The sequence below is a fragment of the Antechinus flavipes genome, chromosome 3 (genome assembly GCF_016432865.1).
Source record: "Antechinus flavipes isolate AdamAnt ecotype Samford, QLD, Australia chromosome 3, AdamAnt_v2, whole genome shotgun sequence".
NCBI lineage: Eukaryota > Metazoa > Chordata > Mammalia > Dasyuromorphia > Dasyuridae > Antechinus > Antechinus flavipes.
In genome coordinates this window covers 616,743,150-616,768,042 of record NC_067400.1, presented here as the reverse complement: position 1 = coordinate 616,768,042, position 24,893 = coordinate 616,743,150, and the positions used below count along the sequence as shown (strand labels likewise).

Here is a 24,893-nt window from a genome sequence, read left to right as displayed (position 1 = left end):
ATACAAAAAAAGAGAGATGCACAAAGTGAGAGATCAACCTCTGGAAGGGCCGGGACAAGGGAGCACCAGCTGGGCTCAGAGTGATGAGAATGGCTGAGCAGGATAGTGAGATAGAATGGGGGAGGGGGGGCAGCTAGATGGAACAGCAGATAGAATACCTATCCCAGAGTCAAAAAGACCCGAGTTCAAATTTGGCTTTTGATACTACTAGCTGAGTGATCTCGAGCAAGTCACTGAATCCTGATTGTCTAAAAAAGAAAGCAATGGGACTAGGGGCTAGGACTCCAAGGGATCTGGGGTTTTGTGAGCCCTTCAGACTGTGGGTGAGCTTGAGAAAATACTTGCTTTCTAGGTCTTAATTTTCTGCTCTCCACCATGAGGGAAATGGACTAAGTGATCTTTAGGGATGTCATGGGTTGAAGACCCAGGAAGCCTTCCTCTGCCAACTTGCTCTGATTTGAGGCAAGTCACATGACCTCCGGCTTCCTTTTCATCATCTACATAATGGGAATAATTGACCCCTGCCCCCTGTCCCACAATCCCAGAATGGTTATTACTTGTGAAGAAAATGTTTTGCAAAACTTGAAAGAGGGAGGAATGGGAATCATGTTTGGACCCTAAATAGTCACACGGCTGTAGAAAGCAGCAGGGAGGGCTTCCTGGGAAACCAGGGCTGCACCGAGCCCGCCTTAGAAGGACTGGAAGCAAGGAGAAAGGGAGGAACTGAGGCGCAAGAGGCCCAGGGGCTGCTCATGGGTAAAGGATCTGGGATTCTCCTGCGTCTCTACCGCAGGGCCCCTGGGAATTCAGACTGGGACAGACAAGGATCCGAGGGTCCTGGGGACTCCTGCTTGTCTGTAATTCCAAACTTTAAAAGGAAAAGGGCTCCTGGAGCCCGAGGTGGATCCCTGCCCCCTCTCTCTGCCTTAGTTTCCTGCACAGCCTTTTCAATGGACTGAGACTTACAAAGCGCCCAAATGGATTACAGAGTGGGACCAGTCTGGCTCTTTATCCTGGGGAAGGTTCACCTCCCTGGGTCTGACCCCTGGAAGCCCCTTAAGTCAAGGACTCTCTTTTCCTCTTGGTTCTCCAGCACTCAGCAGTGCCCGGCATGTGTTTGTTCTTCGGTCATTTCAGTTTCACTCTCTGTGACTCCGTTGAGAATTTTCCTGGCTCCAGTGATATCTGCCGTTCCCTTCTCATTTTACAGATGAGGAAACTGAGGCAATAGGATTAAGTGACTTGCTCAGGATCACTCTGCTAGTGTCTCAAGCCAGATTTGATGGAAGGTGTTCCTGCCTCCACTGCATCCACTACAGCGCCACCTAGCTGTAGCAGACGCCTGCTCCAAGGGGACGAATTGGAATGGAATGATTTCTAACTCTGTCATGTGATTCTCCATCCGCTCATTTTACAGATGAGGAAACCAAGTCCAGAGTTGAGAAGTAGCTTAGCTGAGGTCACACGGCCAACCCTGCAAGGCTCAGGCTGGGACCTCGGCTGACTGATCCCCAGTCCAACCTCCAGAACGACCCCCGAGTTCTAGGCTGCCGAGATAAATAAAAGACCAAAACTTTAAGTAGGTCTTTTGAGGGACAACTTTGGGGAGGGGGCGGGGGGAGGAGTGAGAAACAGCAAGCCAAGGTGAAAATTCACAGCAGAAACAAGGCTTGGGGGTCATGGGGAGCCAGAGAAACAGATCGGGGGCCAGAGATGTCCGGTGTCACACAGCACAGTCAGTACCGCAGCGGGACACAGTGATGCTCACAGTCCTTAATCCCGTGTCACACACACAGAGAGGCAGGCATGCTCACACCGCAGCGGCGCACACCGGCCCAAGAAACCCGGACACGCTCCGATCTTCTCAGTGCATGTGAGTTTAATTCTGGATGATACAAAAGAATGAACTTGAAAAAAAAAAAAAACCCTAAACTAATGTGCTCCTTCTCCCTGTATCCCTGCAGCGGTGAGACCTGTTCCCCCCACACCCCTTCCCTCAACCTGGAGAAATATAGAGACCTCGTCTGCTTGCCTGGCTGTCCCTGTTCACCCACTTAGAACTCTTTCATATATATATATATATATATTATATTATATTATATATATAAATCTCTCTCTCTCTACATATAGATTCTGGTTTATATATTATATTTCTCTCCTACATAATCAAAGAATGTCCCAGCCATGTTCAGGGGCTCTCTTTCCCCGTGGCCTCTCCGGACCACGGAGGCTCAGACCACCCGCCACTGCAAGACACTGGTGTCTTTGCCACCAGCTGAAAGAGCAGCCGAATCATCCCACAGGAAGGCCACGTTGGTCACGTGACTGCTGTGGCCCCCGTATTTGTGGCTTGGAGCCTGGAGAATGGAGAGAGAAGAAGGGAGGGTTAGAGGGGGCGCAGAGCTGCTCCTTCCCTGCCTCAGTCTCTTCCCCTGCCCCACACTGTCCTCCGGTCCCCGGTACGCACCCTGGGATGAGAACAGGGATAGGCGAACAGATGCACTTTGCCGAAATCATCCGCCGAAGCCAGCAGCGTCCCCTCGTGGGAACGGGCCACTGCGTTGATGTCAGTGCCGTCGACTCCCTCAGACCAGATCCCTTTGGGAGGGAGGGTGACAAGCAAAGGGTCACGGGGATGAGAGCTGGAAGGGATCTAGCCCAGAGAAGCCCGGAAGCAGAGAGCAAATGGTGGCGTGGGGATCGAATCCAGATGGCCTGGCTCTGCTAGAGAGCGGATCTTTGTAGTTCCCCTCCCCACCCCCATACTCCAGGCCAGGGGCTAGCAGAAGAGGTTTTCACTCATTATTCAATCAGTCACGGGGAGGGGGAGTAGGTGTGAAGTGGGAGAGGGGGGGTCCCAGTCTGACTCCCCCCTCTTCTCACCGAACACGCCGAATCCCAGGACGCAGGTGGCCGTCACCCACTCCACATTCCGCACCATGTCTGCACTCGTGATTTGCTTACATGTGGCTGGATCCCCTAAAGGCCAGAGAGAAGGATTTAACCATAATTTCTCCCAGAAAACTGGGCTCAGGGGTTTCAGTGCCCTAGAAACGCTCCTTCCTCCACTGGACTGAAGAACCTAAAGTTAAGACCCAGGCAGAGGAGATCAGCCAAGCCAGAGAGCACTGCCCCTGGAAACAAGGGGACAGCAGAGCTGGAGGCCCCCCACTCCACGGCTCAGGAAGCTGGCCAGGCTACAGCAGCAGCTCTGCGGAGGCTGCAAATTAGGATGCCGAGGAGGCTGAAGGGCGCGGCAAACTGCACGCGTGCTTGGCTGAAGACTCCCGTCCGTCTGCCCGCCGCCCTCCCCTCCCACTTCCCCAGAAGCCCCAGTTCTTTCACTCACAGTACAAGATCTCATAGTCCCCTGAGTTGGTGACAAAGCAGGAGCTGTCCTCTGCCCAGTCCAAATGTGTTATAAAGCTGGAATGACCCTGCAGGAGAAATAAGGGAAGATGGATGGGGCGGAGGGGGAGGGATGGACGACATGTGTGACAAAATGAAAATCATCATAATACTGGCTAACCTGCTTTACAGTTTTCAAAGCATTTTATATCTCAATCCATCAATTACCATTTCTTAGGTACCCACTGTTTGCCAGGTACCTGCCCAAAGAAGCTCTGCCCTCAAAGACTTAAGGTTCTTTTTCTTTTCTCTCAATAGTATTTTAATTTTCCAGTTATGTGTAAAGATCGTGTTCAACATTCATTTCTGTAAGACTTGAGTTGCAAATGTTTCTCCTTGGCTCCCATTCCTCCCCTCTTCCCAAGACCGCACGCAATCTGATAGAGATTATAACGTTCAGCCTTTTAAAACATATTTCCATATTTATCATGTTATGAAAGAAGAATCAGAACAAAAGGGAAAGAAGCCACGAGAAAGCAAAAAAAAAGGGTAAAAGGACTCTTTGAACCATATTCAGTCAAGGAGTTGATCTTTTGATAAGGAGCTCAACTACAGAGAGATACAAAATGAATACGTGCAAGAGCCTGGGATCAGGAATACTTGATGGATGCCCATCAATTAGAGAATGGCTGGCTAAATTGTGGTATATGAATGTTATGGAATATTATTGTTCGGTAAGAAACGACCAACAGGATGATTTCTGAAAGGCCTGGAGAGACTGACAGGAACTGGTGCTGAGTGAAATGAGCAGAAGCAGGAGATCATTATATACTTCAACAACAATATTATATGATGATCAATTCTGATGGACGTGGCCCTCTCCAGCAATGAGATGAACCAAATCAGTTCCAATAGAACAGCAATCCTTCTACTTTTGATTTCCTTCACAGGCTAATAGTACACTGTTTCGGAGTCCGATTCTTTTTGTACAGCAAAATAACTGTTAGAACATGTATACTTATTTTGTATTTAATTTATACTTTAACATATTTAACATGTATTGGTCAACCTGCCATCTGGGGGAGGGAGCGGGGGGAAGGAAGGGAAAAGCTGGAATAAAAGGTTTTGCAATTGTCAATGCTGTAAAATTACCCATACATATATTGTAAATAAAAAGCTATAAAAAAAATTATACCAAAAAAAAAAAAAAAAAGTGGCACCTGAGCCAAGTCGTGAAGGAAGCGAGGATTCTTTGAGCAGGGATAAGGAGGGAAGACCTATTTTATAGTTGGTCCTTGCAACAACCCTGTGGGATCGGTGTGTGACTCAAATCCTAGAGAGGAGTGTTTCCTTGTTGTAGAGGGAATAGCGACCTCAGAACCAGGGAGAGCTGGGTTCTAGCCCTATCCCTGATACCTGCTGGCCATGTGAGCCTGGGAGAAATCACTGGATTTTTCAGAACCTCCAAGATTAAGTAAAGGATTAAGAAAGTGTCGGGTTCTGCTAATATAATATATAAACCCAGAATCTATATGGAGAGAGAGAGATTTATATATATAATATAATATAATATATGGTGTTTATGGCGCCATAGTGGATAGAGCACCTGGCCTGGAGTTAGGAAGATTCATCTTTCCCTAAGTTCAAAACTGGCCTCTGATACTTCCTAGCTAGGCGAGTCATTGAATCTTTTTGCCTCAGTTTCCCCATCTGTAAAATGAGCTGGAGAAGGAAAAGGCAAACCACTCTATATCATCCATTCAAGTGCGGTCGGATCAGGGAGAGCCAGACAAGACCAAAATGACTAAATGGCAGCAACAAAAAAGCAGATATCTTTCAGCCCTGATGGAGGGATTTTGCTCACTGGGAGTATCCTCTTGCTTATGCAATCACAGTTCCAGAAAGGAAAAAATGAGAAAATGAAAACTCAGAGGGGGGCTCGATGACGTGCACGGGTTATTCCAGCTGATACGTGTCTGAGGCAGGATTTGAATTCAGGTTTTCCTGACTCCCGAGGCTAGTCCTCCAGTCACCACTCCAGGCTGCCTCCTGGGTAAATGTTAGCCTTAGAGATAACGACAATGGCTAATGATAATAATCCCGGAAGAGGAAATGTAGTCAAGGGGAACCATTACCCTCCTAGAAGCTGCCGACTAGCTAATGTTTAAGCCTCACGAGTGCAGCCTTGGAAGTCTGGGAGATGTAGAAAAGGTCATGGAGACGGGTTGGGGTCGGGGTCCCGTGCACTCACCGAGCATTTCCCCAGCCGGGCGACTTTCCGGCCTCCCTCGCTCACGCCGTACACGTACACTAGGTTGTCGTGGGAGCCCACGGCCAGGAACGCCCCATCTGTTGGGGACACGAGAGGACGAGCCCTTAAGCTCATGCTCTCTCTGGCCCCTGATCCAACTTCTCCCCCGAGCCGGCCCCTTCTTACCTGGGGAAAAGCTGACCACGGAGATCTGCTCGTTACCATCCGTATGGATGGCTACGAGGTCGTGGGTCTCGGTGTCCAGGAGGAGCCACCTGGAGAAGAGGGTCGAAGGCAGACTGAGCAGAATCAGGGAGCCTGGCAGGAAAGTTCTCCCCACCCCCTTCTCAGGAGGGAGCAAAGAGGGGTTGAGGGGTTTCCTCAGCTGCAAAGGAGGTTAATAACTGCCCCACAGAAACCATGGCCTGGAGTTAGGGAGACACATCTTCCCTAAATTAGAAAACTTCTGACACTTCCTTGTGGGTGACCCTGGGCCCATCATTGAATTCTTTTGCCTCAGTTTCCCCATCTGTAAAATGAGCTGGAGAAGGAAAAGGCAAACCATGCCAATATCTTTGCCACGAAAACCTCAAGTGGAGTCAGGGAGAGACCAAAATGACTAAACGGCGAGAGAAAGGGAAGCCATTGTTTTAGAGGAGCTCAAGTCCGGAGAAGTTTGAACTTGACCAATGTGTCAGAGTGCCAGAGCGATGAATCAAACGCAGGTGCTACTGGAAGGGCTGCTGGGCTACTTGGGACTGGGACCCCTTGAAACAGAGAAGGCTCTCACCCAGTGGAACCCGTTGGTGTTCCCCGCTCCCACCTTCCCCCAGGAGGGTCCCTCGGGTTCCTACCTGCCAGTGACTGTACCCACAGCCAGGACAGAACCACTGGGGTGGAAGCCAGCTGAACGGGCAGGATCCTGGGCCAGAGGAAAAGGGTAGCAATGGAAGACTGGCACCTTGGGAATCCTTCGACTTCCCCTCCCCCTTCATTCGCCCAGCAGGCCCTTCTCTCTACAGCCCGGCTTAGAAACCTTTCCTCCCGGGCTCCAAGACCTTCCCTGGCTCCCATAGCCCCCGGGTCCCGGTCGTGGCTTCAGTCTTTGGTCAGTCCTCAGCATCCCCTCTCCAGTTTCATCCCCTTCCAGAAGCCACTCCCCCTCAGCCTCCTCATCCTTAAGCGGTCAGACGAAGTCAGCCTTCTCCTCGACTAGAAAGCCCTCCCAGTCCTTCTCACCAACCAATATTTCAAGAGCCTCTATATGTCCTCGCTCCGGGGGCTCAGAACCAGAGGAGAAGAATGAGACTGGCCTGGGCTCATGCAGAGGGTGGGGACAGAAAATCTTGGGAGCTGTGCTAATGGAGGAGAACTTTCTGGAGACAAGGGGAGCATGTGGCAGCCTAGAGGGGAGAGAGCTCAAGAAATCTGGGAGGCCTTCCTGGAAGAGGTAGGATCAGCAGAGCTCATCGGAGGAACTCGTTGTGGAGCTCAGGGCTTGGGCAGGCAAATCAAGGGGGACTTCCTGGAGTCAGGCAAGGGGGGAGAGAGAGAACCCCGCTCCGGAGCACCCCAAGCATAAATCAGATCAGGAGCGGGCAAAGGGGCGGGATGGCGTCTTCCTCCGACTCACCTCTATGATCTTGCTCCATATGGGTTGGTGGGAATCGGCACTCCACAAGTGTACTTGCTTGTCCTGGCCACAGGTGACAAACTGGCTTCGGCTGGGGTGGGCAGCCAGGCCCCAGAGCTCCTCGGTGTGGCCCTAGGGGCGGTGTGGGGAACGGGGGGCGACCAGAACGGAGAAGGTCACACACGGAAGGGCCCAATGCCCTTGTCTTAGCAGGGAAGGAACCCCTCCCAGCCCCGACGTTCCATGTTGCAATGGCCCTCCAGGTCTGACCCTCCCTGTTCTAAGCCCCCTCCCAGCTTTGACGTTCTATGTTGCAATGGCCCCCCAGGTCTGATATTTTCTGTTCTAGGGCCCCTCCCAGCCCCGACATTCCATGTTGCAATGGCCCTCCAAGTCTGAGGTTCCTCATTCTAAGGTCATTCCCAGGATCTAAGTTCCCTCACAACGCTAACGCTCCCTGCTCTAAGGCCCCGTCCAGCTCGGACATTCTATGTCCATCCCTCTGGGTTCTAAAATTAAGCTTCTGGCCTAGAGACAAGGGCCCGGAGAGACTGGGTTTCCATGGGTCGGTGCCGCCACCTTGTGGCTCCTCCCGGTACTGGCAGGCCCGAGGCTCCCAGCATGTAGCTGCAGGGCTTCTCCAGAGCCCTCGGTCCCCAGGGTCCCCAGAAAGTGGCTTTCCGTGGCTCACTAACCCTGGGTCAGGACTGCCCCAGGCCCTCGGGGGTCAGTCAGGCTCGCTGGGCTCAAGGCCACCAAGGCCCACTGCTCTAAGGCTGGAGGCCTACGGGTGCTGCTGATCCCTTTGGGCAGAAGCGGAAGCTGGACTGGGCAGTAGTGCCCTCGCCTGGCAGCGCCCTCGCCTGGCAGCGCCCTCACCTGGCAGTGCCCTCACCTGGCAGCACCCTCGCCTAGCAGTGCCCTCACTTAGCAGCGCCCTCGCCTGGCAATGCCCTCACTTAGCAGCGCCCTCGCCTGGCAATGCCCTCACCTGGCAGCGCCCTTGCCTGGCAGTGCCCTCACCTAGCAGCACCCTCGCCCAGCAGTGCCCTCACCTGGCAGCGCCCTCGCCTAGCAGCACCCTCGCCTGGCAGCGCCCTCACCTAGCAGCACCCTAGCCCGGCAGTGTTAGGGTTTCTCGGGGGGCAATGGGGCAGGGGAGGAGCAGGGGGTGCATGCGGGTTAGACAGGAGGGAGGGAGCTCACCTGGACCAGGGCAGAGAAACCCGTGTGGACGGAGCCCCGAAGGATGGAGTTGCGGGTTGTGCCCACAAACAGCTCATCTCCCCGGCCTTCTGCCACTGTGCGCACTGGCCCAAGGGCCTCTGGGACCTGGGGAGGCGGCAGGGGAGGGGAGTGGACTGACCAGCAGGGACACACAGGCACACACATGGGGGACCAAGGGAGGGGGGACAGGGGAAGTTAGGGCTGGGACTCCCAGACCTCCCCACCCAGGCCTGGGCCAGGGCGCCCGGATCTCCTCGGCCTTCTCTAAGGGCCCGGGAGCCGGGAGAGGGGAGGAGCCCGATCAGGTGGATCAGAACCGAGAGACCCCTTTGAGGCCGTCTGATCCAACCCTCCCATTATTCATCTGGGCAAAGGGAGGCCCAGAGAAGGCAACGGCTTGGCCCGAATCAATGGGCAGAGCCCACTCAGACTGCAAAGCGAGCGTTCTTTCCACAGGAAGGAAGCCAAAGAAAGAACTCTGTTTTATCCGCTCTCAGCTAGGGTTTCCACGTTTCCAAAGTGTCTTCCATGTTACCATGGTCCTTTGCTGGGTGAGCATCATGATACCCATTTTACTGAAGAGCGAATTAAGGCTCTGGAGAAGAAGGGCGTATGTGGGGAGCTGTGGAGCCGACAAGGGAAGGGAAGGGCTGGATCCTGGACAAGAAGGAGGAAGGGGCAAGGTCTGGGTGTGGACAGCGGCCAACAGAGCCGGAGAATCAGAGGGAGAAGGCTGGTCGGGGCGGAGGGGGTTCTGGGTACCATAAGTGGGCAGAGCTAGACGGGGTCAGGGCCTGAGCTAGAAAAAGGCGAGACTGCTCCCCGGAGGGCTTAAAGAAAAGGCGTCCATTCAGTGGGAAGTTCGGATCAAAGAGAGCAGCCAAGGCCAGGTGTCTGGAGGGCGGCTAACTTTTTGGTCTATTGCCGGAAGGTCCGCGATTGCCCCTGACCCAGCTGCGGGTGACCCAGCACCTTGCCAAGACGAGAGAGTCCCTTCTCGGTCCTCAGGACCCTTTCGGAGCTGGGAAGGCTCTAGAAATCACCTTACAGAGCTGGAAACTGAGCCCGGGGGGTTATCCAAGGTCAGGCAGATAGCAGGGGCAGAGCTGGGAGTCCGTGCCAGTTTCCAGAGCGACAACTAGGAGGGAGCCGCAAGGCTGGGGGCTGGAAGGTGCGGCGCCCGGGGCTCAGCGTGGGCAGGGAGCAGTGGGCAAGGCCATCCCCGGGGCCCAGCCTCCTGCCCCTTACCTCAACCTCCTGCAGTTGGCTGTAGTCCCGCCCCCAGAGCACCACGCGCCGGTCTCGGCCGCCCCCAGACACCAGCGTCCCGTCCCGCAGGACGCACAGGCCGAAGACACCGCCCTCATGGGCCCCGGGCACCGCCTGGCTGATTCGAGTGCTCCCTGCAAGGGAGCCACAGGGCACATGCTCTCTGCCACCATTCTCTGCCCTCCTCCCCCGGCTGGGATCTCCCCCCTCCTCACCTGGCTTCCCTTCCAGAAACCGCCCTCCGATTGTCCCTGACCTCTGTGGCGTCTTACAAAATCATAGCTGAGCGTGTCCCCATCCTCCCCGCCACTGTCCAGATGGAGAAACTGAGGCCGAGAGAGGGGAAGACTTTCCCACTGGGATCTCCAGAAGAATCAATGGGAGGAGAATGCAAGTATCCTCTCCCACTCTCTGCCTCAGGTTCCTTTGCAAGTATCCCCTCCCACTCTCTGCCTCAGTTTCTTTCCTTTGCAAGTATCCCCTCCCACTCTCTGCCTCAGTTTCTTTCCTTTGCAAGTATCCTCTCCCACTCTCTGCCTCAGTTTCTTTCCTTTGCAAGTATCCTCTCCCACTCTCTGCCTCAGGTTCCTTTGCAAGTATCCCCTCCCACTCTCTGCCTCAGTTTCTTTCCTTTGCAAGTATCCTCTCCCACTCTCTGCCTTAGGTTCCTTTGCAAGTATCCTCTCCCATTCTCTGCCTCAGTTTCTTTCCTTTGCAAGTATCCCCTCCCACTCTCTGCCTCAGTTTCTTTCCTTTGCAAGTATCTCTCCCACTCTCTGCCTCAGTTTCTTTCCTTTGCAAGTATCTCTCCCACTCTCTGCCTCAGTTTCTTTCCTTTGCAAGTATCCTCTCCCACTCTCTGCCTCAGGTTCCTTTGCAAGTATCCTCTCCACTCTCTGCCTCAGTTTCTTTCCTTTGCAAGTATCCTCTCCCACTCTCTGCCTCAGGTTCCTTTGCAAGTATCCTCTCCCACTCTCTGCCTCAGTTTCTTTCCTTTGCAAGTATCCTCTCCCACTCTCTGCCTCAGGTTCCTTTGCAAGTATCCTCTCCCACTCTCTGCCTCAGTTTCTTTCCTTTGCAAGTATCCTCTCCCACTCTCTGCCTCAGTTTCTTTCCTTTGCAAGTATCCTCTCCCACTCTCTGCCTCAGTTTCTTTCCTTTGCAAGTATCCTCTCCCACTCTCTGCCTCAGGTTCCTTTGCAAGTATCCTCTCCCACTCTCTGCCTCAGGTTCCTTTGCAAGTATCCTCTCCCACTCTCTGCCTCAGTTTCCTTTGCAAGTATCCTCTCCCACTCTCTGCCTCAGTTTCCTTTGCAAGTATCCTCTCCCACTCTCTGCCTCAGTTTCCTTTGCAAGTATCCTCTTCCACTCTCTGCCTCAGTTTCTTTCCTTTGCAAGTATCCTCTTCCACTCTCTGCCTCAGGTTCTTTCCTTTGCAAGTATCCTCTCCCATTCTCTCTGCCTCAGTTTCTTTGGTGTCTTTTGCCTGAAGCTAAACAGCTTATTTGAAAGAGTCCTTATTGAAAGAGACAAGAGGGGGGTCCTTGAGAGGAGCGAACCTGACCTTTTCCCCAGATGTAGATGTTTCCACTGGAATCTCCAGTGACCACGTCACCGCCCTCGGTGAAGGCGACACTCAGCACGTACTTGGGCTTCTCATGTTTCTGGGGGAAAGAAAAAAAGACAGAAGGCGTCAAAGGCAGAGAACACAAAGGACCCTGCCGGCAGAGGGCCCTGCCTTGCCACCCACTCCTAAGCCAAGGGTTTGCCTCCTCCTTCCATTTCTTGCCTCCCTTTTTCCTCGGTCTCCCTTCTCTACATAAGTGATATTCCCCCTGCCATCTCTGACGATTTCCCATCTCTCCTTGCCCTCCGTGGCTCTTTGGGCCTCTGTAGTTCTCTTTCTGGAGTTAATCGTCTGTGACTGCTGAGTATATGAACAGACAGGGAGACCCCAAGCCCCCCCCCCCAGCTCCCCCTTTTCCCCATCTGTCTCCATTTCTGCTTCCCATCTCCTCCTCTCTGGGTCTTTTTTTTTTTCCCTGTCCCTGCCTCTGAGTCCATCTGTGTGTGTGTAATTCTCCGGGTATCACACACCCCCTTCTACTTGTTGTTTCCCATCCAGCCCCATTTAAGGATCTGCCGGCTGTCTCTGTTGGGCCTTTTTTCGGGGGCCTCTGTTTGTGTATGTGTGTTTCTCCCTCTCTCCTTGTGGCTCTCGGAGCCGTTTTCTGGCTCCCTCCTGGTCCTTGCTTCTTCCTGAATCAGCATTTTTCCCTCCCCCCCCCCCCCCCGGCCCCAGCATCCGTGTCCCCGAAAATCCCGGAACGGGAAGGGACCTCGGGGCCACCCTCACCTCAAAGATCCCTTGCCTCTTGCTCAGGTTTCCTCCTTCAAGGTTCCAGAAGTAGATGTGGGACTTCCCACAAGTGATGATGAGGTTGGGCTCAGTGGGATGGAAGGTGGCCACCAGGACGGCCTCGTTGGAACACTGCAGGGAGGAAAGGGAACCACACGTTCAGGAAGTTGGAGCCATAAGTGCCCCGAGAGACCCCCGAGTACCGTCTGCTCATTTTACAGATGGGGAAACTGAGGTCCAGAGAGCTTAAGCGTCTTTCCCAAGATCACAGGAGGAGGAAAATATTTCCCACTGGGAGCTAGAACACATAGTTTGAAGCTGTCCCTTTTGTGACTTGGAACAACGGCTTCCCCTCACTAAGCCTCAGTTTCCTACCTGAAAAGGTGAAGAGGTTGGAACAGATGGTCTCTAAGGATTTTTAACAATCTGAGCAGAGCTTCCCTTTTTCTAGCCACTAGAGGGAGTCCCTGAGTAAGTGTTGAGGGGAGGGAGAGCAATGTATGATATCTCCATTGATAAAGAAAGAGCCACGGGTTGGGAGGCTCTGAATTCTAATTTCCGGATTCGCAGCGGGAGCTACATGGGAGCTACAGCTAGTTCTTTCTCTTTTCTGGGGCTTGAGTTTGCTTTTTGTAAAGTGAGAGCCAGGAAAGGATGTTGGGCTCAAAGGCCCCCTAAGTCCTGGGGGAGGGGGGCTGTGCTCCTAGGAGAGAGCTTGAGGTTCTGAACTCTTCCAGAGCATGAGAGGACAGAATTTCGGGTGCTGGAGGAAGTTGGCCAAGAGAAGGGGGGCGGTCTCCTCACCTTGATTTCAGTCACTTTTTGCTCCTTGGCCCAGTCCCACACAGACAGCACGTGGTCGTTGGAGTCATCCACAGCACAGAGTAGGTTCCCTCCATTCTGGGTGCGAGAAGAATCGGTCAACAGAGGCTGCCCCTTCTAAGTCAGTCTCTCTCACATAGCTAGAGCCAGGGGCATTCAACAGGGGTGGCATCGAGGATCATGGGCACAAGGGTTATAGATAACGAGGATTATGGGCAACAAGGATCATGGGCAGCGAGGATTGTGGGCAATGAGGATCATGGGCAGCGAGGATCATGGGCAGTGAGGATCATGGGCAGCAAGGATCATGGGCAACAAGAATTATGGGTAATGAGGATCATGGGCAGCAAGGATCATGGGCAGTGAGGATCATGGGCATCGAGGATCATGGGCAGTGAGGATCATGGGCAGCGAGGATCATGGGCAGCGAGGATCATGGGCAGTGAGGATCATGGGCAGCGAGGATCATGGGCATTAAGGATCATGGGCAGTGAGGATCATGGGTAACGAGGATCATGGGCAGTGAGGATCATGGGCAGCGAGGATCATGGGTAGCGAGGATCATGGGCAGCGAGGATCATGGGCAGCGAGGATCATGGGCAGTGAGGATCATGGGCAGTGAGGATCATGGGCATCGAGGATCATGGGCATCGAGGATCATGGGCAGCGAGGATCATGGGTAACGAGGATCATGGGCAGCGAGGATCATGGGCAGAAGCCTGGGGCCAGGCAACAAGGGAAACATTAAGGAGGAGGGCAGAAATGGTGGGAAGGGCACTCCACAGTAGGCTATGGAAGAACAAAGAGCTCATTGGAAGGAAATGGCACTTACTGACTTGGAGAAGCCCACACAACAGACAGCTCGGTCAAAAGCACCCAGACCTATCACGTGCAGAGTAGAGAGGGAAACTGAGTCCCAGACCCTCACGTGGGGAGGCAGTGGCTGCGTGGAAAGAGAAGGAGAGGCAAATGTAGTGGCGCCTGACTCCGCCGCCCTCCCTCAGACGCCACCTGCCCCAGACAGCCGTTCCATCTGGGTCCCAGCGGCCCTCCCAGGTCGGGACCAGCTGTTCTCAGGCTTTTACCTTGCCCTCTTTGGTGGTCCCAGCCACTTGTCCCGTGGCGATGGTGACCATGTCAGGATGAACTGCCAGGCTGAGAAAGGGAAGGAAGGGGGCCCGGGTCACAAGTGCTCCCTGACCTGGGGACCACTTCCCCCTCCCGCCCCCTTCCACCTGCCAAGGGTTGAAACCCTCCTGGGCGCTTGGAGAATCCCAGCCTTCTCCCCATTTTATAGATGAAGGGAAACTGAGGCTCGGGGAGAGGAAAAAAGCCTTTTCATGGGTCCAGGATCGCCCGGGGAGCGGGAGGCGGAGCGGGATTCTTCAGGTCTCCCAGGCTGCGTTCCTGGCCCCCTCCCCCTCACTGGGGCGGGTCTTCCCTCCCGATGACGTCACCACGTCCGGGGCGGCCGGGCGGGGAGGGGAGGGAGTGAATGCGGCGCTGGGGGCGGGGTCTCCCGGGACAATGCGCGTTCCCAGGGGCCCTTCGCACCACTTGATGTCGTCTGTGTGGCCCAGATAGTGGCGCTGCCTTTGTTCCTCCACGCTGTAAAGGACGCCCACGGAGGCCACGAAGTACACGATCTCCCCCGTGGGCAGCAGGTAGAGGTTGGCCCGGCAGTCCCGACCCCGGTACCCGTAGCTGGGCCCGCGGAGTCAAGGACGCAATCCCTCACATCCAGGGCCCCGTGGACCCGCCCCCTCCCCCTCCGGCAGAAGGCTCTCCTCACAACAAAGCCCGAAGCTCCTAGGTGACCCAGGCTTCGCTGCAAGCTCCCCTCTGCCCGGGAAGTCCTCCCGGACTGCCGAGCACTCAGGACTGCCTCAGTCCCCTTTAGAAAACCCAGCTCAAAAATATTTTTTTTCTCCTGAGGCAATTGGAGTTAAGTGACTTGCCCAGGGTCACAAGCCAGGAAGTATTAAGTGTCTTGAAGCGAGATCTGAAGTCAGGAGGACCCGAGTTCAAATCCGATCTCAGACACTTAACACGTCCTGGCTGTGTGATCCTGGGCAAGTCACTTAACCCAATTGCCTCAGCCAAAAAAAAATAAAAATAAAAAAAAGGAAAGAAAATCCAGCTCAAAGCCATCTCTGAAAATTCTTCTGGATTTTCTGGATCTATATGAAATCCTTTGCCAATTCCCCTCCCCTCCCCCATCACAGCCTCCCCACTCTTACAGGCTCAGGTCCATGCCGCCTCCTCCCAGGAGCCCTCCCAGACAGTCCTCAGGGCTCCCTTCCATTATTCCTCCCTGTGCTTCAGCCCTCTGAAGGTCCACGCCGCGGATCTCAAGAACCCACGTGATGTTAGAGCTATAAGATCCTTCTTTGAGGGAGAAACTGAGCTCCAACAAGTGGGAGATGTGGGATTCCTGACTGTGGGGCCCTTCTTCTCCCAGTCCCGGAGTCATCATCAGACTCGGCCAGAAAACCACTTGGAATCTCTGCTCTGCTTCCTATTCACTGCATCACACTGGGCAAGACAGAACTGGAGGCCGAGATCCAGTGGATCTCTTATCCTTGGAGTCGAGGGTCCTGCCCCTGGCACTTAATGGCTCTGTGCCCATCTCTCTATTCACCAGGAAGGCAGGAGCAGCTCGCCTCCGTAGCTTTGTCAGAGGGTAGTCGGGAGCCCCAGATGGAGTTTGTCCGTCAGGCGTGGAGGGAGCCAATCTCCGCTCACCACTTGGCTAACCCCCCTTCCGTGCTCTATAAGCCCTTCCGTGTTCTGCAAGCCCTTCCACCCTCTGCAAGCCCTTTCCCCGGGACTGTGGAAAGGATACACCCAGTCCAACTTGAATCGCTTAGCAGGGAGCTCTGGGCGCGTGTCCAGGCTGTAAGTGGGTGCCAGAGAGTCGGGGATCAGCATAGGCACCGGGCGGCCCCGAAGGAACATCTTCACGGATCCCTCCTCTGCGGGAGCAGCCAGTGCTAGTTAAAGGCTGAGACCCGGGTCTCTTCCTTCCCAGCTTCAAGTCCTCCCGGTCCCCACATTCCCTCCCTCCTCCCCCCACATGACCTCCCACCTCTGCACAGCCGCACTCACCCAGGCTGAAGATAACTTCTTTGGTCTTGCTGTAGGGAGGGAAAAGGAGCGGTTAGGGGCCGAGGCGGTGGCAGCTTCTTCCCTTCTCAGATCTTCCCAAGGTCTCCCTCCCACCTTCCCACCTCCCAAGTCGCACTAGTCGCATCACAGCCCCACGTGTCCTAAATCTTGCATCTCGAAGGCTTGGGATATGGGCCACCAGGGCTGAAAAAGCCTTTGGAAGCCACCGGAGACTCCTCCAAATGCTAGGGCTGTCGCGTGACTACGGGCCTTTGGATATGGTCTGGTGCAAACGATCGTTTTACATACGGGGAAACTGAGGCTGGGAGGGAGGGAGGGAGGGAAAGGGAGCCCAGTTAACTAGGAGGCACAGCAAGGTACCGAAGCTTCAGCTCTCCAAAGTTTAGTCTGGAGTTTGTTTGGAAAGGGGGCGTGGTGCGCAAGAGCGGAAAATTCTAGGGAATGGGAGTCGCTCGGTGGGGGCCACTGTGCCCCTCTTCTCCCCAGCACCCGCAGGACCCTTCTCCCTCCCCCACTCCCCCCACCCCCGCTCGGAAGGAGTTAGGGGGAGGGGCGCATTCCCCTTCCACTGCCCGAACGTGCAGGGAAGTTACTCAGGCCGGGGAAGAGGACCCGGAGGGAGAGAGAGCCTGGGAGAGCCGAGCAAGGGACGCTGGGTGAGCGCAGGGACTGGGGACGGGAAGAGGCTCACCCAGGTCCGAAGCTGCTCATGGCGGCGGCGCTGGTGCTGGTTGCGAGGGCTAAGTGTGGCGGCGGCGGGACCAGCTCTCCAAGAGGGAGCCGGGGGGGAGGGAGGCAGGGCGGGGCCGAGATCCGGAGCCGCAGCTTCCTGCCCCTGGAGGTCCTGCCTCCACCCCGCTCGGCCCCAGCCCTCCCTCGGCTGCCTCCAACGGCCCGCCCCTCTCCGGCTTTATTCTCTCCGAGAGGACTCCCTCAAACTCTCAGGAGTCTGAAAATCCGCAAGCTTGCGGAGCTACGATCTTCCAGACGCGGCCCTGGGTTCTAATTCCCTTTCGTTTGCCTGTGACCCTGTGACCTTCCCCCTGTGTGGCCCACAGCTTCCTGACCAAGGTGGAGGGCAGCTATAGAGCGCCGGGCTGGAGTCAGAAAGGCTCATCTTCCCAAGTTCAAACAGGCCTCAGACACTACTTAGCTACGGGACCCGGGCAAGTCGCCTCACTGTTGGCCTCAGTTTCCTCATCTGTAAAAGGAGCTGGAGAAGGAAATGGCAACTCTCTCCAGGATCTTTGCCAAGAAAACCCCACGAGGGGTCTTGGAAGAATCAGACTTCACTGAACAAAGCGTTGGTCCGGAGAGCCCTCTAAGGACCCTCCTACGGATCCGATGAAGTCCCTGCTAGGTGCCGGCACATAGTAGGCACTTTGCCAGATGTGCTGGGCATCGGGATACAAAGTAAAAAACTGCCCCAGTCTTTGAGGAATTGTATCCGAGGAACTCACCTTTTCACATGGAAGTAAATACAAAGTATACACTTCATCAAACAGCTACAGTGATAAGGAAAAACTCTGCTACTCTAAAGGCGGCTGGAGCCAGTGTTCAGAGCCGTGAATTTTTTTTTGTGTGCCTCCCAGCGTGGGAACTTCCTCCACCGCTGCAGGTGGGCCACACTTGTCATTAATTTACTGTCAAGGGACGTTAAGTGATCATGTGTCCAAGGTCCCATAAGCAGTGGCTGATAGCCTTCCTTTCTAAGTGCACGACTTCGGGACACGACATGTTCACAGATTATCTACAATAATATATCAGTGTGATAAGAGGAAGCGAGCTGGAGGAAGATGGGAGGAGCTAGGCAGGGGCGGGGCTTCCAGGAGGAGGAGGGAGGGGCAGACCCTCCAGGAGCGGACTAAATTCCAGGGGGGCTGAGATTCGGCTGAGCCCATTCTTCTCCCTCTCTGCCCCGCCCCTCGGCGTTGGCCCCGCCCCCGGACGGGCCCCGCCCCTACCCGTCCTTCTTGCCGCTGCAGTTGCTGCTGGAGGATGTGGTGCGGCTGCGCTCATCCCGGCGGACCGAGGAGAGGCGTTCCGGAGAAGGGCAACGCCGCCCGCTGTGGCTAGGAACGGACAGGACGGGGCTGGCTCCCGGGGCCTCCTCCCCTTGCCCCCCTGTCCTCACCTCCCGCCCTTTCCCCTTGCCCCTCCCCCTCCTGGCTTTCTCCTCCGGACCTCCTCTTGCCTCTTTGTCCCCTCCCTTCTCCCCGGGCTCCCGCCCTTCCCCTTCCCCTCCCCCACCGTCGGCTCCCACATCTCGAGTTTGTAAGAACTTCCGAGGCCATCTAGTCCAACCCCCTGATTTTAGAGATAAAGCAATTAAGTGGCGAGAACAAATCTTAGAGCTAGGAAAGTGCCAGGGCTGGGGTTCCTAGAATTCTTCCTCCCCCTCCTTCTCCCTTCCTCCTCCTCCTTCTCCTTCACCTCCTTCTCCCTCCTCCCTCTCGGAACTCCAGAGGCAGCATCTCCCGGTCTCAATTCTTACCTTCTCCCCGAGGTCGCTTCCTTCTTGGGGGAGGAGGGCGATGTGGCGTAGCCCCCGGGGCGCCTGGGGGTCAGCACGCCATTCACCGAGGATCGGGAGGGGAAGCCTTTCAGGAGCTGGCATACTGGGGAGAGAAGGGAAAGGAGATGGTTGGCCCGGAGAAAGTGAGCCCTGAGTGACACCTTTGGAGCTAACTCACTTAGTCCCACCCTCTCCTTAGACAGAAGAGACCCTAGAAATTAAGTGGCTCGTCCGAAATGATGGAGATGCTGGAAGACCGCACAGTAGAGTTTTAATCCCCGGCCTTCTCGCTCCAAATTCACTTCTCCCTCTCTGTTATTAGATGTCTCCCTAATAAGCCCGGACCGTTGACCCTACTCCTCCTGAGGTAGCGCCACCCCATTCCTCCCAATCCTATCCTATCCTGCTCTTAACATTTCAAGATACTTTATTAGGTGGTAGTAGAGCTTTGATCCCTAGTCATCTCACTCTAATTTCCATTTCTCCTCTGCTATTCTTAGAAGTCTTCCCAAGTAAGCCTGGTCCATTGGTTGACTTTACTCCTATTGAGGTATCAGTGTCCCCATTCCTCCCCCATCCTCTCCTATCCTGCGCTCGATTTTGATCTTAACATTTCAAGCTGCTTTTATTAGATGATACGGTAGAGATTTGATTCCTCCTCTTCTCACTCCCAATTCCATTTCTCCCGCTCTACTTTTCTTAGATATCTCCCCAGATCCATTGCCCCTACTCCTACCCAAGTAGCACTATTCATTCCCATTCCTCCCAATCCTATCCTCTCCTGCTCTCGATTCTGGCCCTAACATTTATTATTTTATTTAATTGTATTATTTTTCCTAGTAAATTTATTTATTTTTAATACACATTGCTTTGGGAGAGAAAAATCAGACCAAAAGGGAAAAATCGTGGAAGAGATTTTTTAAAAACCCAGAAAAAAGGAAGTGAATATAGCATGTGTTGAATTACATTCAGTCTCCTTAGTTCTTTTTTTAGATGCAGATGACATTTTCTGTCCAAAGTCTATTGGGATCGCTTTGCATTGATCCTAACATTTCAAGAGGCTTTAGAATGGCAGATCTTCCGAGTTGAAGATAGATAACTTCAAGATTGCATAGTTATAAGAAACAAACTCCAAAGGAGGAGAGAAATCAGGTGTAATGAGAACTTGAAGTTCAGGAAATCTGGACTCAAATATTGAACAAGCCAAGCTACACTAAATCAATCTTCACACTTCCCCGAGACTCAGTTTCTTCTTCTGTAAAATGCAACAATAATATTTGCATGTCCTGCCTCATATAGGTTTAGTTTAGCAAAGGGCTTTGCATTGACATTATTAATAAGAATCGATTACTTAAAATAAATTTGAGATATTCAAAGAAATGGGAAGATTAATACGAACGCATGCAAATTTCATAAGTAGAACTAGGGAAACCACATACTCAGTGACCAAAGTAAACAGAAAGAACAATTTAAAAACCTTAGATAGAAATCTCCCCAAGTCCATTGCCCCTACTCCTCCTGAGGTAGCTCTATTCCCATTCCTCTCAATCCTATCCCATCCTGCTCTCGAGTTTGGTCCTGACATATCTTGAGATGCTTTATTAGATGGCACGGTGGAGATCTGATCCCCAGTCTTCTCTCTCCATCTCCATTTCTCCTTCTCTGCTCTTTTTTAGATGTCCCCCCAGGTAAACCTGGCCCATTGGTTGGCAGGTAGTATTGCCCCCCTTCCTCACAATCCTATTTTATCCTGCTTTTGATGAATTAGCAGTTTCCATGCCTTTTAGCTGGCTGTGCCCCACAGCTGAAAAGCTCTCCCTTTTCCCCTTCATCTCTTGGATGTCATGGCTTCCTTCTAGACATAAACATGCTGAAGGCCTTTCCCAGTGTGTTTATCCCCTTCTCTCCCAGAACTGCTAAGGGGATTCTGTGTCTGCTTTGTAGGTATCTTAGATATACCCATGTCCATCTATGTTTTCCTGGTAGAATGTAAGCTTCTTGAGGACAGAGAATTTTCCCATTTATCTTTGTATTAGTAGCTCCTAGCACAGAGTAGGCATTTTAAAATGCTGACTGACTCGTTCCCAAAGAAGAACTGAGAAAGAGCAGATATGTCCATTTTGTCAACCCTGGAGTCAGTTCCTCTTTGGGTGGGATATTGCATGTATAAGGGCCTCGGAATCAGGAAGACCTGAATTCAAGTTTTGCTTTGACAAATGGAGGCTGTTTGACGCTGGCTAAATTACTTAGCCTCTAGGTTCTCCCAGCCTTAGTACAGTGCTTGGCACAATATTAGGTGCCTAATAAATGCTTATTGACTGACTTACTGCCAACTTAGACTGGAAATTGAATAGCAGGTGAAGTCCTGCATTTGTGAGGGGGTTTCTTTAATGGGAAACCTTAGATCAATGAAACAACTGGTTTCTAGATCAGTGAAATGATAGATCAGGTCCCTAAAAGGAAGGCACGGGGTGGTGGTGGGGATTAATATGATCAGACTGGGTTCCCGCGTTGATTTTGATGACTAATTCTTGTAAAATCCCCGAGACAAGGAAAAGCTGGACTGAGGTGGGCGGGGAAATGGAAGCGCTGGAGGGTTTGGCTCGGTACCCGACCTGTAATAATCCACTCTCTAAACGCTGGTCGGCGTGTCAAGACAGAAGGGATCGCCAGAAAGGCCCGATAACTTCTCTGACCAATAGCCCGAAGGTCAAAGGCGCGCTAAGACTCGGGGCTCGGAGGTCAAGGTTCCAGAGTACTAAGGGGAGTGTCGGTCCCCACGACTGGGCCTCCCGCCGGGGGAAGATTCGCGGGATGGGCTTGCACGTCAAGCGGCGTCCCCCCCAGCCCCGGTACCTGTGGCTGCGGGGCCCAGGCGCAGCGGGGCTCGGCCTTTGGGGGTCGCGCGCGCGCGGATCGCCGTCCCCTGCTCCTCACACACGCGGAGCCGGCGCAGGGCGTCCGCCAGCGCCGCCTTCAGTACAGCCAGCTCGTCCTCCTGCAGCTGCAGCCGCTGCTCCAGCGCCGACACGCGGTCGTCCACCTCCATGCCGCTCCCGGACAGGCTGTCATCTAACGGATGCAAGGCAAGTGGACAAGCGGGACTCCTGCTCCCACCCCCGGGCAGGGGCGCGCGGTGTCCCCGGCCGGTCCCCTTCGCCTGCGCCGTGGAGGAAACACGGGCGCCGAGGGCTTCGGGAACCCCGGACGGGGAGCGCGGGGGTCACTGGCGGCAGCCCCATCCCTTTACAGACCCGGGCAGTCACGGAGTCTGGACTTGAATACAGGTCCTCTCCCTTCAAAGTCCGCAGTCTGAAGAGGTAAGACCCCGAGAGAGAAGGGAGCGGGGAGGACACTCGGCCTTCTCCTCATTCTCGCCCTCCCGCCTCTGGGGTCCATTTCCAGGACACGTGGGCGAGTCGGGGCCCGCCCTTGGCCTCGGTTTCCCCTCCTGGGCAACGGGAAGCCCGTTTGAAGTAGGTGTGTCTGAGACCTTCCCGACACCGACGCTGACAGCTTTAAGATCCCCAAAGCCTCCGATCCTGGGTGCTACCCACCCCTCCGGTACCCACACATGCAACCCCCGGGGAAAAGTTGCAAGGACCGGATTAGGGCAGCGCAGGGCGACCCCTGGCGGCAAACGCAGGGAGTGCCGGCAGAGCGGCGCCGACTGGGAATTGCCAAAGCGAGACGCGGGTCATTCCCTTGACAACCCACTCCCCACTTCTCCGAGCCGCTTTCCCCTCCCCCAGGCTATATCTCGCTCACCCTGTCTCCTCCTGAACCCCACCCATGTCCTGAGTCACCGCTCCCAGGCCTCCCCGGAGTGGGGGAGGCGGACGACCCTCTCCCTTTCCCCCATCTCCCAGGTACTCAGGAGTTCCCTGCTCCTACTTCTTCGGCTTGGTGGGGGTATGGGGGGGCACCTGCCATCCTGAGATCCGCTAGCTCCTCCCGCTAGGTCCGGGCTCCGCAGTGCCTCCGGCCCCGCCCCCGCCCGCTGCCCGCTGCCCAATCCCTGCCCGCACCTCCCTGCCACCCCGCCCCCACTCCCCTCCCTTGGTCCGAAGCCAGCAGCCTGCAGCGTCCGGATGAGAGGGGGGCAGGAGAGCGAGAGGAGGGTCCCTTCAGGTGGGAGGTGGAGAGAGAGAAGGGGGCGGACCCATACAGGTCCGCCATCCCATTATGTCTAAGCTTCCCAGGTTCCATCTTCCCGAGATTCTGGTTCTAGGGTATTCCGGGAGGAGAGGAAGGCGGGGGAGGGGGGTGGGGTCTGCATCGCCCGCACTTCGCCCCATCGGAAGAAGGGAGCCAGGCACCCCGGCCCTCCAGCTCTGTTCCTCCGAGCCCCAACCAGGCCCGCCCCCCCTCCCGGGCTTTCCAATGACTCGTCCTCAACCTCAGGAGAACCTGGCCTGCGTGGAGCCTCACGGCCACTCTGAGGATTCCCCGAGTGCTGGGGAGGGAGGGGTGTTACACAGGGAGGAGAAGCCCCGGGACCGGGGATCCTTCCCTCCCCTCCCTTCTCGCCGTACCTCTTGTTCCCTAACGGGGCCCCACCCCACAAATAGTTGCATCTGGAGGCAGGAGAGGTGTCGCATGTCCCCCGGGTTCTCCCGGTAAAGGTTGGGGGGAGCGTCCTCTCCCGCAGTCTGGGCTCTCTTCAGAGGAATCCGGAGCCCCCCTGACCCGTTTCCTCCCAGCACTCACCTTGCCCCAGGCAGCGCCGGCCAGAGCCCTTTCCCTACCTCCTCCCTGCCGCCTTTCTTCCCATCACCTCTCAGGCTGCCTCTCCCACTCTCCGAATTTTCCTGGGGCCTTCTCTGCCTCGGCCCCCTCCTCTCTATCTCCCTCCGTGCTCTCATCCCACCAAGCCTCCTTCGCTTCCCGTTCGTCCCTTTCCCTCTCTCTCCTGTTCAGAGGATTCCATTCCTTTTGTTGCCTCAGTTTCCCCTAGTCCCCAATTCACGACAGTTGGACCCTTGTTCTCTTGCCCTCTCTTCCATCCTCCAAATTTCTCAACCCACTCTGCTCTAGCACCAAGTCCAGGTCCTCCCAGTGATGGAGCTCAGCCTGCTCAGAACCCCCAGGTCCCATCTGTCCCTCATGTCTCTGGTTCTGCCCTCAGTCCCCACCCCCACCCTGCAACCCCTCAACCCCAGGTCACCCCCACCTCATCCTCCTTCTCTCTCCTCCCATTCCCCTTCAATCATCTCTCGAGTTTCTCAGCCACCCCTCCCCAGTTCTTCATCTCACCTGCTCTTTCCCTTTTTCTTATGTTCCTTAGGCTCCCTTAGGATCCCTCTGTCCCCACCCCAAGGTCCAGTCCCTCTCCTATAGCTCTCAGTCCCCTTGCTCTCTAAGTGACCCCCACCCTCCTCTGCCACCATGTTCCTTCTGCAGGGAGAGGAAGGGAAGAGGGGGGTGGAACTGGAACCCTATCCCCCCTGGCTCGTCATGCACCCCACCCTCTGTCCCATTCACCTAACATTGCTCCATTCTTCTCTGCTCTTCTTCTCACCCATTAGTCTTATTCTTTCCCAATTCTCAAACGCATAACCTCCTCCAGTCCATCCTCTGCCCTGCTCTTCCCAGGTCCCTGGTCCCCCCTTCTTCTCTAAACCCTCTATTGCCTCAGTTTCCCCAGTTCCCTATTCTCGTCCTTGCAATGTCCCCTGTCTTTGCCCCCTCCGGTTGGCTGCAGCCCCTTCCCTCCTCCTCAGCTCCCTCTCCCTGTGGATTCTCTCAGCTCTCAGCCCTTTCTCCTCTTGTCCCTGGGGCTTGGACTCCCTCCTGTTGCCCCCAGATTTCTCCCTTCGTGGCCTCGGTTTGTCCCCAAGCTCCCCACCGTCACCACCTTTGTGTCCTTGCGGGTGGGGAAAGGTGGGAGGAGAGAGGGGATGTAGCATCCACGGCCCCGCCCCTCCCCCGTCGTCCTCAGCCTCTAGTAACCCCCTTTGTTGCCTCAGTTTATCCTCGGAATCCTCACTACCACTGTGCCTGCAGCTGGCGAGCAGCGGTGGGGAAGGGAGGATGAGGCGGAGCTTTGCTCTTTCATCTCTATCAGTTCCCTCTTGAACACACACCCCCTCTTTATTGCCTCAGTTTCCCCCCGGGTTCACTTCCCCCCAGTGCCGTGCGCGGGAGGGGAGCAATCGAGGGGCAAAGAAAGGATGGAGCTGGGACCCCGAGCCGGGGACTGACCGTGGCAGAAGCGAAGCAGAGAGGAGGTGTCGTACAGGCCGGGGGGGCAGGCCGGGCCCGGCTCCCGCTCTCGCTCAGACATCGCTGCGATCCCAGCCCGGGCCCGGCCTCCCGTCGCCATAGCAACCAGATTACA

General features: G+C 55.0%; 1 protein-coding gene and 2 long non-coding RNA genes across 18 annotated transcripts in view; 2 read left to right on the top strand and 1 right to left on the bottom strand.

The window, feature by feature from the left end:
- Positions 1-2,123, top strand: part of LOC127556306 (uncharacterized) — a 7,724-nt gene extending 5,601 nt beyond the window's left edge. For 7 of the 10 annotated variants that reach the window (XR_007952402.1, XR_007952399.1, XR_007952398.1 and 4 more), the window contains 2 exons: positions 353-1,579; positions 1,797-2,123. This is a non-coding gene — a long non-coding RNA (uncharacterized LOC127556306). The remainder of the gene's footprint in view (positions 1-352; positions 1,580-1,796) is intronic. The other 3 variants (XR_007952405.1, XR_007952404.1, XR_007952403.1) reach the window with 2 other exon arrangements.
- EML2 (EMAP like 2) lies at positions 1,862-24,893 on the bottom strand. 2 transcript variants are annotated; one of them, XM_051989370.1, is made up of 22 exons: positions 24,758-24,893; positions 21,410-21,625; positions 18,533-18,656; positions 18,003-18,110; positions 16,018-16,046; positions 15,755-15,884; positions 14,464-14,613; positions 13,995-14,064; positions 13,742-13,852; positions 12,892-12,987; positions 12,085-12,219; positions 11,293-11,392; positions 9,708-9,862; positions 8,439-8,564; positions 7,233-7,364; positions 6,454-6,521; positions 5,786-5,874; positions 5,600-5,697; positions 3,350-3,437; positions 2,884-2,979; positions 2,468-2,598; positions 1,862-2,357 (listed from the first exon to the last, which is right to left on the bottom strand). In XM_051989370.1, exons 1-22 carry the CDS (start codon positions 24,876-24,878, stop codon positions 2,232-2,234), a joined length of 2,499 nt encoding a protein of 832 aa, XP_051845330.1. In that variant the 5' UTR covers positions 24,879-24,893; the 3' UTR covers positions 1,862-2,231. The 2 variants fall into 2 exon arrangements, with proteins under 2 accessions (XP_051845330.1, XP_051845331.1); XM_051989371.1 differs by lacking the exons at positions 18,003-18,110; positions 18,533-18,656; positions 21,410-21,625; positions 24,758-24,893 and adding an exon at positions 16,730-16,872.
- On the top strand, positions 9,889-11,286 carry LOC127556309 (uncharacterized). Of its 6 annotated transcripts, XR_007952407.1 has the most exons (4): positions 9,889-10,312; positions 10,555-10,596; positions 10,634-10,919; positions 10,996-11,286. It is a non-coding gene; the product is annotated as an uncharacterized LOC127556309 (long non-coding RNA). The 6 variants fall into 6 exon arrangements; XR_007952411.1 differs by lacking the exon at positions 10,555-10,596 and having other exon boundaries at positions 10,634-10,957; positions 11,152-11,286; XR_007952409.1 differs by lacking the exon at positions 10,555-10,596 and having other exon boundaries at positions 9,890-10,312; positions 10,634-10,957; positions 11,110-11,286.

What these genes read in the sequence shown, in the direction of transcription:
- EML2 (XM_051989370.1), bottom strand. Translation starts at nt 24,878, where the DNA reads ATGGCGACGGGAGGCCGGGCCCGGGCTGGGATCGCAGCGATGTCTGAG. An exon ending in AGAGGCAAGGGATCTTTGAG is followed by an intron (nt 11,393 to 12,084) that starts GTGAGGGTGGCC and finishes TCTTTCCCCCAG; the next exon opens with AAACATGAGAAGCCCAAGTA. An exon ending in CATCTACATCTGGGGAAAAG is followed by an intron (nt 9,863 to 11,292) that starts GTCAGGTTCGCT and finishes GCTCCCTTGCAG; the next exon opens with GGAGCACTCGAATCAGCCAG.